Source organism: Panthera pardus, unplaced genomic scaffold, assembly GCF_024362965.1.
Source record: "Panthera pardus isolate Hobbes unplaced genomic scaffold, ASM2436296v1 HiC_scaffold_6, whole genome shotgun sequence".
NCBI lineage: Eukaryota > Metazoa > Chordata > Mammalia > Carnivora > Felidae > Panthera > Panthera pardus.
In genome coordinates, this window is record NW_026526991.1 from 51,687,765 (window position 1) to 51,703,254 (window position 15,490).

Here is a 15,490-nt window from a genome sequence, read left to right on the forward strand (position 1 = left end):
TCTTACATGTTTTTGGTTATTCGTTGCCTTATCTTATGATGCCTTCCACCCTACACATTCACATCTTAGTATTCAACAAAACCTCAAAAGGATATCTGTGCAGATTGATGGAGCTTTTCCTTCTCTTTGGAACTCTGCCCCGCAACTTCCAAGTACCTCATCCTCCCCCAAACTTCATCTCTGTCCCCTCAACTCATCTTCTTTCTACATGGAACACTCTCTCTGGCTCCCGGGTTCAGAATGTGCCTCCAAGTTGAAAGCAGTTAATTGATTCCTTTTCACACAGGGATCAGAGTCCTGCACTGCCTGTTGTCCGTTGTGCAAAAATATACACTTGGTCCTGTTTTCTGGTGGTTTACAGCAAGAACGTTAGTCCAGCCCTATTACTCCATCATGGTCCGAGATGGAGATCTTAAGGTTGTCAAATATGTAAGTGAAAGATATTTTTACTTCAAAGGTCATGATAAAAAGTAGTGTTGTCATAATGGAAGTTTCATGGGAACTTTTCAAATAATAGCTGGGTTTAATCCATTTTTGCTTAAGGTCTAGGAAAAAATGATAACATTTTAAAAAGTGACCTATTGGGGCACCTTGGTGGCTCAGTCGGTTAAGCGTCTGACTTCAGCTCAGGTCATGATCTCACGGTCTGTGAGTTCAAGCTCCGCATCAGGCTCCGTGCTGACAGCTCAGAGCCTGAAGCCTGCTTTGGATTCTGTGTCTCCTCTCTCTCTGTTCCTCCCCCGCTCACATTCTGTGCATCTCTCTCTCTCTCTTTCAAAAATAAACATTAAAAAATAAATAAAAAGTGACTTATTTTACCAAGACAATTTATGACAAATTAATTTAAATGATGGGGAAATGTTTTAAAGAGTGGTAAGTCAAATATATAACCAGACACCAAATAATAACATTATACATTCTATTCTGGATGTGACAAACTGATCAGTTGTCAATTATTGTGGATTACTCCTCTAATAGGAACTCCTATTAGCAATTTTTAACTTTTTCACCCAACTGAAAACATTTGTCTGACTTTATTCAACAAGGTGAAAAAAGATTTGAGCCATTTCAACCTGCAGTTGGGCATTTACAGTCACATGTCAGCACAGCTATTATGATGATTAGAACAAAGGGCTGCGTGTTCTTTAAAAACCACTGCAGCACATGAGCCATGCACAAATCACTACCTTGATTTTGTTAGAGGCAAGGCTGCCTCAAAGCATCTGAGGTTAACTACTTCAAGAATCTGAGACTGTTGTGTATCTTATTTTCAGGTTCGACTACTATATGGAGTCTTTTTTTCTTGATCTTTTAAACATATATGCCAAGTTGGATTTTTCCTTAAAGCATCTAACTATAATGAAATGGTCTGCCCATTATAAAAGTGTTCAAGCCTTGCAACACAGGCTCAAAGAAAATTTAAGGACTCTAAAATATATTTTCAATGACTCAAAAGACAAACCAAAACACAAATGAGATGTAAGAACTTATTCAACAGTTGACAAAACCCAAATATAACATTTTTAACTACAATTTAGAAAGACACTTTGGAACATTTCAATTAAAGATGTGATAAATTACAAACTCCTGATGTGGATGTATATAGTGGGCACCTTCTCAGGTCATTCGTAAATTTATTTTACTAAAGTACTGATATAAAATTGAGGGTAAAAAATTAATAAATATGAAATTAAAGTGGTAAAGATGAGTGAGAAAATCAAAAGAAATTATCTTGACATTGAGAAGTAAATAGTACTAATTTTTTTCAGATAACAAAGACAGTAATTGTCTAAAATGAAGAGATAAATTGCAAATGAAAGTAATAAACAGGCCCGTGAATTTTTTTGATAATCAATTTGTGAAGAAAATCATATAAGCTCATTAAAAATATTTAAATTTCTGATTTGACCTCAAGTTGACATAAATGAAGACAACATAAACTCATAATACATGATTACAATAAGTGTGTGTGATCGTGTATGTGTGTGTATAACCAACAATGAACTGCGAGGATGAAAAAAAAATTCTTCTGAACTATCAGTAATAAAAATCAAATACTGATCAACTATACCAGAGAAAACACTAAATTATCTTCCTATTCTCTCTATAGAGTATTACAAAGCCACCGTCATATAAAAGATGATTGAAGCGTACATAGCCATAAAATGTAGGGGAAAAAAACATGGAGAGATGTATCTGGCAGTTCACTAATAAAAATATTTTTTATTGTGAGTGTGAGCCCTGCATCGGGCTCTGTGCTGACAGCTCAGAGCCTGGAGCCTGCTTCAGATTCTGAGTGTCCGTGTCTCTCTCTCTCTCAAAAATAAAGAAACATCAAAAAAATTTAATAAAAAATACTGTTTTAAAATTTTGCATTTGTAATTTGCAATATTTTTCAACTTTTAAAAATTGATAATACTGGTATTTCTTTCTTAGCCTAAAAAAATATTCACTTTGTACCTAATTTTTTATTTGTAACTATTATTCTTTTTAAGAAGCCACCCTTGCCAACTTGTATACATATAAGCTTCATGCCCCACAAAATCTGATTTGTTCCTGTTATCATCATCTCTCCACCTAATTGACCTTTATCCATTCTTGTCCTCTTCTAATCTGTACACCATGCCACAGCATAAAGGATCTTATAAAATTCATATATATTTTTTCTCCCCTATTCTTCCAGTGATTTCCCATTAGCTTTAGATGAAGACCAAAATCCTTCACATAGGATCTGGGTCCTGTCTACCTCTCCCTCTCCTTCTCTCCCTCTGCTCCAACTACACTGGCATCTTTTAGTTCTTTGAATGCACCACCTCAGGACCTTTGCACATACTGTACTGTGCCTAGGAGACATTCTACCACCGAACCATTCCATTAACAAGTCATCTCCTATTTAAACTTCACATGGACACTGGAAGTTTACTTCCTTAGCCTATCATAAATTCGGTCAGCCCCCCACCTCCTTAAATGCTCATTGCACTTTTTACTTTTCCTTCACAAAACGTCTCCTTATTTGTAATAATACACTTCTGTGATTATTAGATTGTATATCTCTCTGCAACTAGATTGCAAGTTCCAGATGCCTAGCATTTGGAATAAAGTTGGCACCTAATTGTAAAGTCTCTACCATCATACTTAATAATCCAGCCTTGAAATAAGAACAGTGATATAATCTTACAATTTGGGGCATGGAAGCAGGTTCTTTTTTTTGTGCCAGAAGTCTTCCTGGAAGTCTTTGATTTCCTAGGAGTTATTCCACCAGCTTGCAAAATGAGCCCAGCTTGAGGCTGTTACCCAGTACCATGGCCATCTGGGAACTACTCTGACCAGATGCCCAGCATAATTTTTCTTGCAGTGGAACTTTACTTCACTTTGTAAAGATTCTCTTGCCTTCTGTAAATCTATTTAAAAAAAAAAACAAAAAAAGGCAACACTTCCTTTTGCATAAACCTTATAGTTGTACATGTGACATTTCGATGTATTTCCACAATTATTTTTACCTCACAATAGGATAGTACTTAGAGAAAATACACTTTGTTAGGAGCCAGGAGGTACTAGTTGTTGTTCTGAATTGGAAATAAGCCTTGACCCTTCACCCTGCCAGGGATAATTCTGTTTTTTATAGACTTCAACAGAGAGTTGAGATAAAGCTGCTCTAGAGCTACCACAGAAATATTTATAGTCCTAGTTTCATGGAATTTGTTCCCCCAAACATTACTTAATGTGGTTGGGTGACTGTTTCAGGGGTTTTGTTTTTGTTCGATATGCATATCCTCCAACAACCTCTAAGACGTCTTTCAAAAATTCACCGAAAACTATTAGGGTAAATATTAAAAAATTCACCAAGGAACATTAGGCTGTCAGGATATCTCTAAATCGTTTGCTTGTTTGAAATCATGTTATCAGCCGAGGCTTGAAATTAAGAATGCTAATCTGGTATCCAGCTCCAAATTTAGTAGGTGGGTGGTAGAGAAAATTAGAAATGATTAACTGTAAGGCCATCAGTGAGTGTGGACTCGGAGATTAAATATGACAGAGCCGACTTCGCCCACCAGCTGATCTTACTATGCGGTAGGTACATTTCTCCCTTCTCTTAATCGCTTACTGTGAGCTGATTCTCTCCTCCATTCCATCTTATCTTCTCTCCATTTTAAACCTTACACCAACCATTAAGCTTCACGTCCCCCGAGAACCCAACCCCAGCCCGAGAATGAAACAAGTCCAGGTCCAGCTCTCGGACCTTTTTTTCGCCCACTTCCGGTTTCCGGCCTGGTGGTCCGTCCTCCCTCCCCTTCCGCCCGCAGTCCTACCCTAGCGCTCTTCACGTGATTGCTCGGTGTGCTCCGCCTCCAGTCCCCGGCTCACGTGATCGTGCTAGGGGAGAAAACGCCTGACCCCAGCCCCGGGGCCTTTCCCGTGCAATCCCTTTCTTCCTGCAGGTCCTTCTCCTCTAGCCTTTCAGACACCTGCGCCTCCCTCCACTCGGTCCCGGGGCCGCCCCGGCACTGTGTCCGCCATGTGGCTCCTGCCTCTGGCCCCAACTGGGCCCCGGCGGGACAACCCCCGTCACCTGCCTTCCTGCAGCCCAGCGCTGCTGCTGCTGCTGCTGCTGGGCAGCTGCCTGGGGGTCTCTGGGGTGGCGGCGGGTTCTCGGAGGCCCAATGTGGTGCTGCTCCTCACCGACGACCAGGACGAAGTGCTCGGCGGCATGGTAACTCTTCTATTTCTGCCCCGCCCCTCCATCTCCCGGGCTGACCCCCAGTTTCCTTGCCCTCTTTCGCCGTCCCCACCCCAATTCCCTCAGCTGGCAGCTTTCCCCCCCGGGAGAGGTTCGCTTTTGCCACGCCGGACCCCTTACGGAAGTTCAGGGTTTGCAGGACTCTATTTCCTCTTTCTCCCGCGTCTCTGTCTCGCGTCTGTTTGAGTAGACACCTGCACGCACCACACGGAGCTTCTAGTCTGGACCTTAGTGCTGCGGAGCTCGCGTTTACAGCTCAAGATGAACATGTGGACGCCAGTTAGGGATGGGCTGAGCCACCGAGGAGCAGGTGCTGGCTAAAAGCACGCAAACTTTTATTGCTCTTCTTTTGGTTTGAAGGATCAGAGGTTAAGTCCAGCCCTAGGTCCTTCCTCTGTGAAGGACCTAGGCCACCTCTGAATTTGTCCCTGTGTACAATGTCTGTGCCTGATATTTATTTGTAAAATCAATGCCGAGATGAACTAATCCGGTAGGTAGGTTGTCAACTACTCAGGGAGCCTTTTGCCTCGCAACAATCAAGAAAATTCAATTAGCCTGATTGAACACCTGGCTGCTGCATTGGCTACTGCTGTCCGTGTTCCATTTTAAATGTTTTGTCATGAGACTTCGTTCTTGCCCGGAGTTCATTTTGCTTCTGTATCTTAGAGATCTGGAATTTACGACCTTCAGGAGCACTCAGCCAGCCCCGTAGTCATGGAGGCCCCAGAGAGTGGCTTTCCCAAGGCGCTTAAGTAGTTGAAACCCTCAGTGCTCTGATCCTGGGTATGGCTTTTTTTTTTAAGGTCTGCTTTATTTTTTTCTTCCTTTCAGTTCTCTTGTTGCTTTCAGCTTAATGTTGAGACTATGAAAACACTTCAGGCAAGAGGTTCCTAATTTGCACTGTGTGGGAATTCCCTACCTCACTGTCCTTCAGCTGACTGCAACCCATGAGTGAGTTGTGAAATCAGTTTAGTGAGTAGCTACCAGCATTTTTACTTTCCTGTGGAATAAAGTAGAATAGAAAATGTTGGTGTGGCACATAGGGCAAAGTATACAATCTATATGTATATTAAAGGGTTATGGATTAAAATGTTATTTCTTACTCAGGGGCTGTGTCCACAGCTATGAGACTCTTTTCTAGTTGATGTTTAAGATGCTTGCATTTTGACTCCATGCTTCTTCCTGCCACATGTGCCTCGTTGCCTTTTAGTTTCCACTCAGCCACATTGACATTGAAGAGTCTTGACTTAAATGCTCTCCTGGAATTTACTTTGTTCTTTCCATTTCAACCACTGCTCTTACTCTTCTCACAAAATTCCCTTGAGGTATTTTGTCTAGGGGGCACCTGGGTGGCTCCGTTGGTTAAGTGTCCAAGTCTTGATTTTGGGTCAGGTCATGATGTCACATTTCCTGAGATCCAGCCCCAATATTGGGCTCTGCACTATCATTGCCGAGCCTGCTTTGGATTCTCTTTCTCCCTCTCTCTCTGCCCTTCTTGTGCTCACTCTTGAGCGCACGCATTTTCTCTCTCAAAGTAAGTAAACATTTAAAAAAATTTTTTAACGTTTTGTCTAGAAAAAGCAAGCCATCTCTATAAAAAAATTAGTAATAGCATAGTGACTAAAACAATTAAAAGGTCAAGCTTTCACATCTCTGGTGAAAACAAAACTTTATCACTAAAATGTAACGAGTTCAGAATTGTCTTAGTTCTTAGGGACCACAGATGTGGTCTGTATATATTTGAGTTCTTTTTCCCCTAGCGTGTTGTGTTTGCTTCTCTAAACCAGTAGCAGATTCTTTTTTATAGGCGTTTGTACTAGAGAGACGAGCCAAAATGGAGTGGAGGGCACAAGTCAAATTTAATGCTTCCAACTCTCTGGAGTATTCTGGCTTCTCTTTTAGCCTCTTTCAGAATATTCTACCACTAGTTGTTAAAGAGGACTTGAAGGGAAAGCACTAAGACAATAACTGTTGGAAAACCTACTGGAGCCAGTTAAGAGTGTGAAGTATTAAACTTGTGCTTCAGTCATTACAGGAGTCCTCTGCTGTAGGTATTATCCTTTCCTTAAATAAGAGGAAACTAATACTGAGAGGGGGTTAAGTAACTTGGCCAAAGTTCACGTAGCTAATAAGGGGCAAAATCTGGTGTCTTACGATCTCAGAGCCCCATTTTTCTCCTATTCTAGAACAGTGTGGTAATAGTGACTTACCAGATGCCATTCCACATGTCCACATCAGCATAGACACTTCTACCACAGATCAGAGATTCTTTAGATGATACTGAGGGGCACCGGTGGGGTCACGGAAATCCTTAATTTACACGTAAAAGTCTGTGTATTATCTTTTATGGAGATAGTGAAGTCTCTGACTCAAAAAAGATTGTGAATTGCGGCCACAGTTGGCAAAATAAACAGCTAGTCCACCAGACTAGCTCAGGTCAAAGGATTATAGCATTTGTGTGATTGTTGTTTCATGTAGAATCTTTTGGTCGTCTTTGAAATAGCCTTTTCTGCATCATCTTTAACATTTCACTGTATTTGTTTACAGGTGTCATCTGTGGGACTTTGGGGTTTTTGCTTTGGGAACAGTTCCTATTTCTTGATTTTGCTTGAATGTTGTTATGGTGTGATGGACCCAGTGTGCTTCACAGAGGCACAGGTTGCTCTTTTCTAAAATCATTCACTCTGGAAAAAGTGACACTTGGTCGGAATTTCAAGGAAACGAGGGAAGGAGTCATGATGAAATGTAGGAGAAGACGGCATCACGTGTCTGCTTTATTTAAACCAAAGAGATCTTTAAAAGTGGTTGTTAAAAGAAAAATTAGCCATAGATTTTTTTTAGAATTGTTAAAACTTTATTTCAGAGCAGTTATACACAGGAACCAAGAAAGTAAATGACTCCTTAGGATTTTTATGGAAGGGGTTTGCTTTGGATGAGTTAAAGTATAACACATCTACCTATATTCAGGTATAAGATTGGCTGCTGCTTAAACAGTATTGTACATCCTTTACCTGACCAGCCTTGCAGCTGTCTTTTCTTACACCTTAAGGCTCCATTTTAGTATTCAGATTAGCATGGACACACATCTTCAATACAGTGTGGTTTTTTGTCTAGGATTTATTTGGGGCATCTGGGTGGCTTAGTCGGTTAAGCGTCCAACTCTTGATTTCAGCTCAGGTCATGATCTCACAGTTTGTGAGTTTGAGCCCGGCATGGGGCTCTGTGGTGACCGTGCAGAGCCTGCTTGGGATTCTCTCTCAGTCTCTCTGCTCCTCCCCTGCTCACACTGTCTCTTTCAAAAATAAATAAGTGAACTTTAAAAAAATAAAAGGATTTGTTTGATGAAGCATAGATGATGGTTATCACCACACTGGTATTAACAGTATAAAAATTATGGTCCTTAATGTAAATGTCTTACTTCCAATAGAATCTGTGTTCCTGTGCAGCCTTGCATCATCTGCTGGCTCCTGCCTGATGCTTTGACCTTGTCTAACACCACAGTCTCCTTTACTTGCTGTGCTACTTCTGCCATATTCGCCTTCTTTCTATTCCTCACATGTGCCTCTTTCCTTTTCTGGCAGCCCTCGTACTTCCTATTCACTCAGCCTGAAAACACCTTCTCCTGGATCTTTGCCTGGCTGACCTCCTTGTCATGTGATGCTAAGCACCAAAGTTACCTGCTGAGAGAGGCTTCTCCTGACCACCCATCTAAAGTAGTTTCCCCCTTTCCTCCCACCAGCTGTAAGCACATCATCCTGGTTTACTCTGCTCGTAGCGCTTTTCACTGCCTGAAATGATTATTTACCTGTTAGTTTAAGTCTCCAAGAATACAAAGGTCATGAGGGCAAGGACCTTCTGTCTTTGATCCATCATTGCCTAGATCAGTGCCTGACACACTGATGAATTATTAAGTGTTGAATAAGTAGGCTATAATCACACAGTGTAGGGGCATGTGGGTGGCTCAGTTGGTTAAGCATCTGGTTCGATTTCAGCTCAGGTTATGATCTTAGGAATGTGAGGTTGAGCCCCGCGTCAGGCTCTGTGCTGGGCATGGAGCCTGCTTGGGATTCTCTATCTCTGCCCCTCCACCACATGCACTCTCTCTCAAAAACAAAAAAAATCACAGAGTATAGTCTTACTATAAATCAGATACTCTTCAGGAGCTTTGTGTGTTGACCAGACAGTTTGAGGATTAAGTCCCATATAATCAACTCACGTAGTCCTTTTCCCCACTTACACTGTATATTCTCATTTCCCCTCCCTGTGTCGTCATAACTCAGATTTTTCATCACACCAGGGTTTCAGTCAGCCCAGTATTCTTTACCTAAAGATAACCACCCAGTGATGTTTTGTGGGAGATCATAGCCAGTGACATTGCCTCTGAAGGTTAGTGAAGACCTTGTATATTTGTAGCATTTCCTGGGAACCTATTATGGATCTACTCATGAAATTATGAAAGGTCTTCTTGAATAAGTTAGACTTCTCATCCTTTCGAGTTTATGGGTCCCTTATATCTTTCACTATCTATAGAAATCAGTGGGAGAGAGTGATTTATATAGTATTGTAAACAAGACCCTTGTTAACATATATTTAGATTATTTTTAAGGAATTATTGCACAATAAGATATACTTGAACTGCACGGAATATGGTCTCGTATTTAAAACGTACTTCAATAACATTATGAACTGATTCATATAATACAACTAAACTGAGCCTCTTTTTGTCTGGAATCTGAGTATTGTTAGTGTTCCTTTTATTTGTATTTAAATGACCTTCATACTTTTATCCTCACTCTAGGATTTGAGATTAATTATTCTACTATTTGCCACCTAGTTCAAGTCCTTACCTGAGGTGGTGATTGGTCTAGTGCACAGGGTTTTGAGCTTATATCTGAAAAGCATGATTTAGGCTGCACTACTGAATGTGTGATATTTCAGTCCTCTTCTGGGCCTCAGGGCTTTATCTGGCCTTTAGAATCTAAGTGTTATTTCTGTTTTAAAGGGTGGAAGGCTCCTTTCATATCCTATCCCACAGCCTGCTTCTGAAGATGAATTAATGGAGATCTGCCCTATTTATCTTGTAAGGGGGCCGGTGACGAATGAGAGCACCAAAATTTCATCACATTTAAATCAGCATTGCTGGAACAATGCTGTCAGCTGTGAACGTTCCCTTCCTGCAAGCATTATGACCCCTCTGAACTTTTGCACGGGACATAACTGACTGTAACCAAACCTGTTTGGTTCATCTCAAGAATCACACAGGACTCTTGGTGGTTTCTTAGTGTCTGATGGAGCTGATAATTGCGAGTAAGATGCAAAAACCGTGAGTTTTGGTCTGTGTGTTTTCGTTTATTGGAGGAAATGGTTTAACAGATAATTATTTACTTTGCAGACACCACTAAAAAAAACCAAGGCTCTCATTGGAGAAATGGGGATGACCTTCTCCAGTGCTGTAAGTTTTGAATTTAATTTTGTGAGACTTCCTGTTCATGTTCTAGGAAGAAACCCTCTCTTTCGGGTAATCTAGTGTAATCTATGTGGTTTTTTTCCTAGTTAGATGCCTGATTTAAAGGAAGAACCTTATTTAATGTGATTTAAATTCTTTTAATTGAAGCATTACTTTTTACTAATTGAACGTTAATTGTAGATAGTGTCTAAGCCAGTTTGCTCTATAGCTCAGAACTAGAGAATTTTGTTTCAAAACGTCATTGTTGGAGGTTTGAAAATGGATGTTAGGAGTCATGTAACATTCATGCTATGTAAATTGCCTTGTGGTAAATGCTTGCAGGCCATGTTACAAAAGTCCAGTTAACCCTGATAGTCAAACCTGAGAAAGATAATAGCAACCAAACAAAACTGACATCTGTGTGTGTATGTATATTCACGTATGTGTGTACGTGAGGTACGAATATATACGTGTGTATAAAGACGGATGTAAAAATCCGTAATCAAATACTAACAAAATTCAGGAACCATGCACATAACCGAGTGAGTAGTAGTCTAGCTTAGCAGGAAATCCATTAAACACCAGCACAGTGTTGTGCTTAAGAGCACAGAGTCTGGAGCTGGATCACCTAGTTTGAATGCCATCTCTACCTCTTTTCTACCTGTGTGGCCTTGGGCAGGTTTCTGGCCCTTGGTCTCCCCACTTGTAAGTGGGAGTACTAAATCCTATCTCAAGGTCTTTGTGATGGTAAATTAATTGGTACATGTAACACAAGCACTTGACTCATAGTACTACATAATGGTCGTTATTATACTGTCCACCAACAAGATCAGTAGTTGAAAAATGAAAAATGTGATGTTCATGTTAATAGATGCTTGAGAGTCCTCCGAAATTTAGCATCCTTTCCTGGTAGTTTATTACGCTGATAAAAGTGCATCCTTACTGTGATGAGTATTTCAAACAAATAGCATACCACGCCTTATAGCTGAGGTGAAAGACTCAGAGCATTGCTGTTAGGAACGAGACAAGGGCATAATACTTGTCACTGAATTCTTTTCTGAACTGTCTGGTCATTGGTATCTTGTGGAATTAATTGGAAGACTGGAAGAGACAAAATTATTATTTCCACTTCTTTGGATTTTTTACCTAGAAAACATGGAACTGTTGGAAAACTTTTTAAGTTAATTGAGTTTAGTAAAACAGAAATGAAAAAACAAAAATAACTTTCTTCTGTATAACCAGTTAGAGAAGTACTGGGGAGGAGAGAGAAAAGATCCCATTCATATAGCAGACTCTAGGAATAGCTGTTGGTGGCCTGTAATAGTTAATACCTATATAAATAAAGGTACAGAACTTCATGAGTGGTATAATAAAAATCTTTAATATGTAGATACACCCATCATTTTCTGTGGGGAGATGCAAGATTAATTTATTCTGATCAGAATCCCAACAAGATTTTTTTTAGGCTGAATAAAGGGATTTCAGATTTATCTGGAAGTATAAGTAGGTTAGAACAATCAAGGTAATTTCTTAAAGGAAGAAATTGCTCTTCCAGATAATAAAATGAAATATGAAGATACAGTAAACAGTGTGACATTGGCCAAAAAATAGGTCAGCAAACAAAAATGGGAAAGGAATCCAAGGGTTGCCAAAGTAAAGATTACAGAAGTCAAATATCTAACAAAATTAAAAGGCAAAAGTAAAAAATGGCAAGTATGTATTTGTAATGTGACTGAATCCTTCCTCACCTCAAATTTTATGTAACAAGAAGCTCATGCCCCAGGAGGAAAAAAATGTGCAAAGCTCGTGAACAAATCATTCACGTAAACATAATTGGTCAGTATGCATGTGGAGAATGTTCATCCTCACCAGTACTTAAAAATGCCAAATCCAATTTGAAACGCCAAAGAAATGCTGAGTATTTAAAAGAGATAATATGTAATTTTGGCAAGGGTGTGCTTGAATGAGCATTCCTTCCCTGCTGGTGCGAGTATAGGCTAGTATTACGCTCTGTAAAGTGGCTTGGTGATGTGTGTCCTAAGACCTATACAAATATCGGGTAGAATGGGCTAAATTTATTGATGATAGGTGCTAATAGAAATACAATTAGAACAGAAAAACTATGTCCAGTGTCTTAAGTGACACGGGAAATGTATAAAACTACAGATTATCCTGAAAACTGAACCTGTGCCTCTCAGCTACATTAGGTTCAAGTGATACTCTTTATCTTCATTAAGACCTGGTTCCTACCATGTAAATATTTCTTTGGCAGATGAGATTAGAATCACTGTTATTCTGAAGCAAGAATCCAACTGCAAAAGAAATCTGTTCTCTTGGTTTGTTTTGTCTGATTTATTGTCTCCATTATGTGACTTAGCGCAGCTCTGAAGTGTGTCATGTGTTTAAAAAAACAAAAACCAAAAAACCTCTATTCCATGGGAAACTAGAAATTCAAAGTTAGAGTATTGAACAGCTTTCTTTATTCTGTTTAGAAATGATAAGAAATCCATCTTTCTTGTGTAACTGGGTTTTTTGCTTCTGTTCCCTTTGTAGTATGTGCCAAGTGCTCTTTGCTGCCCAAGCAGAGCCAGTATCTTGACGGGGAAGTATCCACATAATCATCACGTTGTTAACAACACTTTAGAGGGAAACTGCAGTAGTAAGTCTTGGCAGAAGATCCAAGAACCAAATACTTTCCCAGCAATTCTCAGATCAGTGTGTGGTTATCAGACCTTTTTCGCAGGGAAGTACTTAAATGAGGTATGTTACATGATCTAGTTATTCCTTAAAAAAAAAAAAAAAAAGCCTTACAAATGTGAATTAACGTAATGCATGTTGTTTTTCAATTAGTATCCATTTGAGTCATGTTAAAATGTTTTTGGTAGATGTTTTCTCCTAATCTTCCCATTGAACAAGAATTTACTTACATGAACATATTTGCATGATTTGGGTACTATAGTTATTCTTCCTTTTTTTTTTTTTTTAAGTTTATTTTCAGAGAGAGAGCAGGGGAGGGGCAGAGAGAGGGAGAGAGAGAGAATCCTAAGGGAGAGAGAGAGAATCTGCACTGGCAGGGCAGAGCCCAATGCAGGGCTTGAACCCATGAACATGAGATCATGACCTGAGATGAAATCAAGAGTTGGAGGCTTAACCAACTGAGTCACCCAGGTGCCCCAGTAATTCTTCCTTTAAGTAGCCTGATAGCATTTATTTAAAAATGGTCCTATGACTGCTGCTGTCTGATGCATCTGCCCCTTTTTCTTTAAGAATTTTGCTTGTCATGTGGCTGTTTGTCATTTTTGTTTACATTTCCCCCTTTATCAAGATCAAAGTGAAGAATTTTTTCCTTCTACCATCTTTTCTGCATCGTAACAACTTAAGACAACCCATGTCCTAACCTGAAAAAAATGGGAACAATATGTGGAGAGATCAGTAATGAAGGGAAAGCACTCAGAGCCTGGGATATTCAGGCCGTTAAAGCATATGTCTATGTGGTTGATATGCTGGCCTCTCGTGTGCCTGGATGGAGAAATACCCCTTATAGCCTGCCAAGGCCAGATTTCATGGCCCCCACATTTACCACATTGGCCTTCGCTTTTAGAGTTCAAATTTAAAGGAAATATAGTTTATTTGAGTGTTTGGGTTGTCTCTTCTAGTAAAACTAGAAGAGGGGATGCAGCACAAAGAAAAGATGTGTATTTTCTTATACACTTTATCCATGGTTGCTGGAGATCCTAATATCTTATCTGAATTTTCTGTTCATTCTTTCCCTCCCTACAATAATTTAGAGAACTTGCAACCTTGTGAGTTTGAAAGAAGAAGAGTCTATTTAAAAAGAATCATGATAAATAAGTACAGATACTAGGTTATCGAGATAAGGATGTGGAACATAAACAGAACATGTACTACTTTGCATATCAAAGATCATATAATGTATATAAAATTAGGAGAAATTCATTAAAATATGAAGATCTCTTAGGGCGCCTGGGTGGCTCAGTCAGTGAAGCGTCTGACTCTTGGTTTTGGCTCAGGTCATGATCTCACAGGTCGTGGGATTGAGTCCCCAGTGCAGAGCCTGCTTGGGATATTCTCTCTCTCTCAAAATAAATAAATAAACATTTTTAAAAAAAATATGAAGATTTCTCAAGGATTCTTCCTTAAATGTAAGGCAGTAGTAAACCTTGTCAAGGAAAAAAGGGATGATTCTACGGTTATTTATTCATCTCCTCAAATAAGTTGAGCTCCGAAAGTAGATTTCATCATCAGCACAACAAGTTGTAGGCTGAGAGCTCATAATATTATTTTGGCCTTGTGAGCCACAAGGTTAGTTGGAGTATTCAGTCTATGCCATCAATACCTCAGGAAATGAACCCTGTGGTGTAAGCCACGTGGACTTTTTCTGGAAAGGGCCAGAAGTAAATATTTTAGGCTCTGCAGGCCATGTCTTTTTTGTGATGACAGAATTCTCTGCCCCCACTCCCCATCCCCTTACCTATGGGGGATATTTTCCCAGACCCCCGATGGATGCCTGAAACTATGGATAGTACTGAACCTTATATATACTATGTTTTTACCTGTACATATGTACCTGTGATAAAGTGTAGTTTATAAATTAGGCACAGTAACAGATTAATAACGGCTAATAAAAGAACAGTTATAGCAATATAATGCAATAAAAGTTATGTGAATATGGTCTCTCTCAAAATATCTTATTGCACTGTACTTACTCTTCTGGGATGATGTGAGATGATGAAATACTACGTGATGAGATGAAATGAGGTGAATGACGTAGGCATTGTGACATAGTGTAAGGGGGGACTTCTGTATTTGACTCTGCTGTTGTAGCATGAAAGCAACCATACACATTATAAAAATCAACAGTGAGTGCAGCTGTGTTCCAATAAAAGTTCATTATCACTGACATTTCAATTTCATGTAACTGTCACATGTCACAAAATACTCCTCTATTGTTTTTGTATTTTTTTAATGTTTGTTTATTTTTGACAGAGTATGAGTGGGGGAGGGGCAGAGAGAGAGGGAGACAGAATCTGAAACAGGCTCCAGGCTCTGAGCTGTCAGCACAGAGCCCGACGTGGGGCTCGAACTCACAGACCGCGAGACCATGACCTGAGCCGAAGTCGGACGTTCAATCGACTGAGCCACCCAGGCGCCCCTGTTTTTGTATTTTAAAGGTTTTTTTTTTTTTTTCCTAAATGTTTATTTATATTTGAGACAGAGCAGAGAGAGAGGAAGACAGAATCCAAATCAGGCTCCAAGCTGTCAGCATGGAGCCTGGCATGGGGCTT

At 39.8% G+C, this 15,490-nt stretch overlaps 1 protein-coding gene and 1 long non-coding RNA gene across 4 annotated transcripts in view; one reads left to right on the forward strand and one right to left on the reverse strand.

The window, feature by feature from the left end:
- Positions 1-1,019: 1,019 nt before the first annotated feature.
- LOC109270436 (uncharacterized) lies at positions 1,020-4,264 on the reverse strand. Of its 3 annotated transcripts, none has more exons than XR_008419615.1 (3): positions 4,106-4,264; positions 3,179-3,401; positions 1,020-2,310 (listed from the first exon to the last, which is right to left on the reverse strand). It is a non-coding gene; the product is annotated as an uncharacterized LOC109270436 (long non-coding RNA). The 3 variants fall into 3 exon arrangements; XR_008419614.1 differs by having other exon boundaries at positions 1,020-2,314; XR_008419616.1 differs by having other exon boundaries at positions 1,020-2,314; positions 4,066-4,264.
- Positions 4,265-4,382: 118 nt separating this feature from the next.
- The window catches only part of GNS (glucosamine (N-acetyl)-6-sulfatase), a 55,416-nt gene continuing 44,308 nt past the window's right edge, over positions 4,383-15,490 (forward strand). Inside the window, exons 1-3 of the mRNA XM_019455006.2 lie at positions 4,383-4,711; positions 10,131-10,190; positions 12,738-12,944. Of these exons, the coding sequence (XP_019310551.1) occupies positions 4,517-4,711; positions 10,131-10,190; positions 12,738-12,944 (462 nt within the window). The 5' untranslated portion in view covers positions 4,383-4,516. The remainder of the gene's footprint in view (positions 4,712-10,130; positions 10,191-12,737; positions 12,945-15,490) is intronic.